General features: G+C 42.3%; 1 protein-coding gene across 2 annotated transcripts; it reads left to right on the forward strand.

Annotated features, from left to right (window-relative positions):
- Window positions 1-1,064: 1,064 nt before the first annotated feature.
- otx2b (orthodenticle homeobox 2b) lies at window positions 1,065-2,655 on the forward strand (the record flags this gene model as incomplete). 2 transcript variants are annotated; one of them, XM_083684041.1, is made up of 3 exons in its annotated part: window positions 1,065-1,188; window positions 1,586-1,737; window positions 2,032-2,655. In XM_083684041.1, 3 exons carry the CDS (start codon window positions 1,065-1,067, stop codon window positions 2,653-2,655), a joined length of 900 nt encoding a protein of 299 aa, XP_083540167.1. The 2 variants fall into 2 exon arrangements, with proteins under 2 accessions (XP_083540167.1, XP_083540168.1); XM_083684042.1 differs by having other exon boundaries at window positions 1,065-1,161.
- Between the last annotated feature and the right edge of the window lie 1,418 nt (window positions 2,656-4,073).

Genomic DNA, 4,073 nt, shown 5'->3' on the forward strand with positions numbered 1-4,073 from the left:
ATAGTCTATAGGCCTACTATATAGCCTATATTTAGGTCTATGTAGTAGCCTACTGTCAATGTCTTAATGGGTTTTTAACACCTTAAATGAATCTAGAGGCATTTTGACAGAAGATAAGGGAGAGTTTTAACAAGGAATCAGTTGAGTGTTAGTTAAACTAAACTCCGTTATCAACGCATTTCGATTGCCCTCTGAGCGTTCTTCAATCCTGGAAATCTAATTACAGCGAGCAATTAATTAGGGTTGAAATGCGCAAGAACCTATTGGCCACATTCAACACAAGTTCCCTACAAGTTTTAAGTTGTTCACTGAGGTAGACTTCTGTTTTCATATTTTAATGACATCCTATTCATATTTACAGCGATTACCGCTGCGGGCAAAATCAAAAGCCAGAATGAAATGCTTTGGCTAGTGAAATGGCTGGGCCCACTGTACAAAATGGGCCCGATAAGTTGACTGCATTGTTAGTTACTTTTCACGAATGGGGGTTTGTTATCTGCCTTGTTTATCGGGTCTACAGTGGCTTTGTCTGAATTGTCTCGGCAAATGGCCCCTAATCAATTCCCTTATATTTGAGACAATTAACTGGGTTCTATGTAAATTGTGGTCCTTGCTGTGTCCCAATGTGTGTTCATTTGAACGACTGTGTTTTGTTCTTTGAGAGGACTTGTTGCAATTATAGGATGTTGCTTTTTTGGCCGGGGGGTGGGGGATGCTGGGGTTGTCAAGGGAGGAACGTTTGTCAAGATGAGCTACGCTCACTTCATGAGGACAGCTGGGGGTCTGAGGCTGTTTTAAGAGCGCAGTGCGGTTGGATAGGGTTTATTCGCTAGGAGCCGTTGCAGCTAACTCATCACTGTGTTCACCAAAAGCGATAGGCCTATAAACGGGGTGCAACTTGCTTTACTCAATGTCCTCTTTTTTTGTGATTTTTTTTGGAACAGGTCGACCGACCAGCATAATCGGGGCAGCGTGATCAATAAAAGAAGGACACCAAGGACATCTACGGGCCTTCCTCAATTTTCAAAATTTTCTCCAACTTCACCCCCCAATCGAACATTAGCATGATGTCGTATCTCAAGCAACCACCTTACACAGTCAATGGACTGAGTTTAACTACCTCCGGAATGGACCTTCTGCATCCATCCGTGGGCTACCCAGGTGAGATTCACTACTTTCTGCGAACAAGTGGATGCTAAAGAATCTGTTATAACAATATTCTATAAGAGTCGATCTCATAGTGTGACGACAGAGTGGCTTTTAATGCGTGTTTTAACAAACATGTAGCATATAAGACTCTTTAAATTGGGCGAATATAGAAAGAAATATTCCACAGGACTCTTGTTAATGATCCGTAATGATAATTATGCACTGATAAAACACAACATAACCTTTGATGCAGTCTTCTTTCACTTTATTTATGTAGCATATGCTATCTAATGTCCCAACATGGTTGTTTTTGTTTAACATCTCTGGTTTTGAAATAATTTGCAAACAACCTTAGGCAAATGCATTTCCAGGTGTCTCAAAAGTTTATTTCGATATGGGTAGAATTTCTAATTATGCGTTTGTTTATTTTCTACAGCGACACCACGCAAGCAGAGACGAGAAAGGACGACCTTCACTCGCGCCCAACTTGACGTTTTGGAGGCACTTTTCGGCAAAACTCGTTATCCTGATATATTCATGCGTGAGGAGGTAGCACTCAAAATAAATCTGCCGGAGTCTCGTGTACAGGTGAGTTTGTATGACAGCTATTACTAGGCCTATAGGTTAGGTCTCTTTGCCTTTCCACAAAAAAAAACTCCAGCTAAAACAAAAACTATAGCAAAATCATAACAACAAAAATGTTCTTAATTCTTTGATCAATTTGGACACAAGCAATCTCGATTAAAATTAACCATTCATCGTGGGTATATCGCTTATATTTCGCGCCACATAATGAGAACATAGAGAAATTAACGGCAAAATGTATAACGTTGTTATTGTTTAAGGTACATTTTATTAATGTGCCATTGTCCTACATTTTAGGTTTGGTTTAAGAACCGAAGGGCAAAGTGCCGCCAGCAGGCACAGCAGCAGCAGAACGGGGGCCAGAACAAGGTGCGACCAGCCAAAAAGAAGAGTTCACCAGCCAGAGAAGCAAGCTCTGAGAGCGGGGCGAGTGGCCAGTTCACACCCCCTTCTAGTATTACTTCAGTCCCGGCCATTTCAACCAGCACCGCGCCTGTGTCGATATGGAGTCCAGCATCAATCTCTCCGCTGTCTGACCCTCTCTCTACCTCCTCCTCCTGCATGCAAAGATCCTACCCAATGACCTACACACAAGCCTCGGGATACAGCCAAGGCTATGCCGGATCAACATCATACTTTGGTGGAATGGACTGCGGGTCTTACCTTACTCCCATGCACCACCAGTTGTCGGCCCCGGGGACGACTCTCAGTCCTATGAGCACCAATGCCGTCACAAGCCATCTGAACCAGTCCCCGGCGTCCCTCCCCACTCAGGGCTACGGAGCCTCGGGGCTAGGCTTCAACTCCACGGCAGACTGCTTGGATTATAAGGACCAAGCAGCATCATGGAAGCTGAACTTCAATGCCGATTGCTTGGATTATAAAGATCAGACTTCGTCGTGGAAATTCCAAGTCCTGTGAAAAGAACAATTACCTGTTAATTATACAAACAAAAACTATGATGATAAATCAAACATATAGCCCTGCCATCCTTCAATATATGCGTAAAAGACTGATTCGTGTCGTCGGTAAGGACCTGCGAGGGCTCTCGGTGGTATCGTGTTTTTGGCATGATGTTTGGCCCCTTAGAGGAGAAGTTATAATTTATTTTAGCAATGGCAAAGAGATTTTCTTTTCATAAACCTCCCAGGTTGTAGCCCCTTCGTCTGTATGTATGTCAGTGTGTGCCTCGATGCTTACGACACCTGTTGGTTAATGTAAGGAGATCTCGGAGTGGACTCTTAGTACATCACAGCCACGGAACAAATCCTTATCCAAGAACAAAATTGCTAGAGGAGCCAATCTGTTGGTAGTGCTTGGGATGGACAGGCCTCATTTAAGCCTCTTTCAACTTGCCGACCTATTGGTAGATGGACACTTTGATCAGGATGGTGTGTGGACTGCGCGCCCCTGAGGCGACATGGATGCACTACTTTATTTAAGAAAAAGTGTTTATAAGGAATCAATATGTAGTTTCTAAGAGACAATCAGTGTGTGTCTTATATAAATGGTACATATGTGTTTTTTTTTATCTGTGCTAGCCTTCGAAACTGTGATCTGTTGTATTGTATGCAATTTGTGAGCTCCCTCGCATCAGCGAAGACTCTCTGCTGTGATTTTAATAGATTTTTAACTTTTTTGAACAACAAAAAAATGCTAATGGTTAAATAATTATTATTGCAAGAGACAACCTGACTGTCCAAACCCATGGTAGAATATCGGAGGGATATAGGCCTTCTGGAAAAGAAACTCGATTGCTGAGAGCTCTCTAGACTTGCCGCGTCCCTCTTCATTGATCATACACACTGGTTAAGGACCCGTATAGGTTCCAGAAATGGTGTGACCCCGCCGGTGAAAAGACATGAATAAAAGTCCTGTGATCTGACCCCCTCATTTATCAAGTAACTAAATATGTATTCAACACTACAGCACCGTGTGTGTGTGTGTGTGTGTGTGTGTGTGTGTGTGTGTGTGTGTGTGTGTGTGAGAGAGAGAGAGAGAGAGAGAGAGAGAGAGAGGAAGAGAGAGACAGAAGAGAGAAAGAGAGAGAGAAGGTCTATAGCCCTATAAAGACTGGTATGTAGCCTCATCCGTGGACACCAAACATTATGCATTAAAAGTTGTGGAGGTGGCATAGGTTTTACATTTATTTTTAGCTCACCTAAATCGAAAATGATATTCAGAACCATCTCATCATCGCACGAATGAGTGTAGTACATTTTTATTTTTTAATTTATTATTATTTAGCATAATTGGCTACTGTTCCAACGTTCAACGTTCAAAAAGCAAGATGTAGGCAGTATAATATAATTTTCCCCGATATCAAATAATGAAAAGAA

This window comes from Argentina silus (assembly GCF_951799395.1).
Source record: "Argentina silus genome assembly, chromosome: 13".
NCBI lineage: Eukaryota > Metazoa > Chordata > Actinopteri > Argentiniformes > Argentinidae > Argentina > Argentina silus.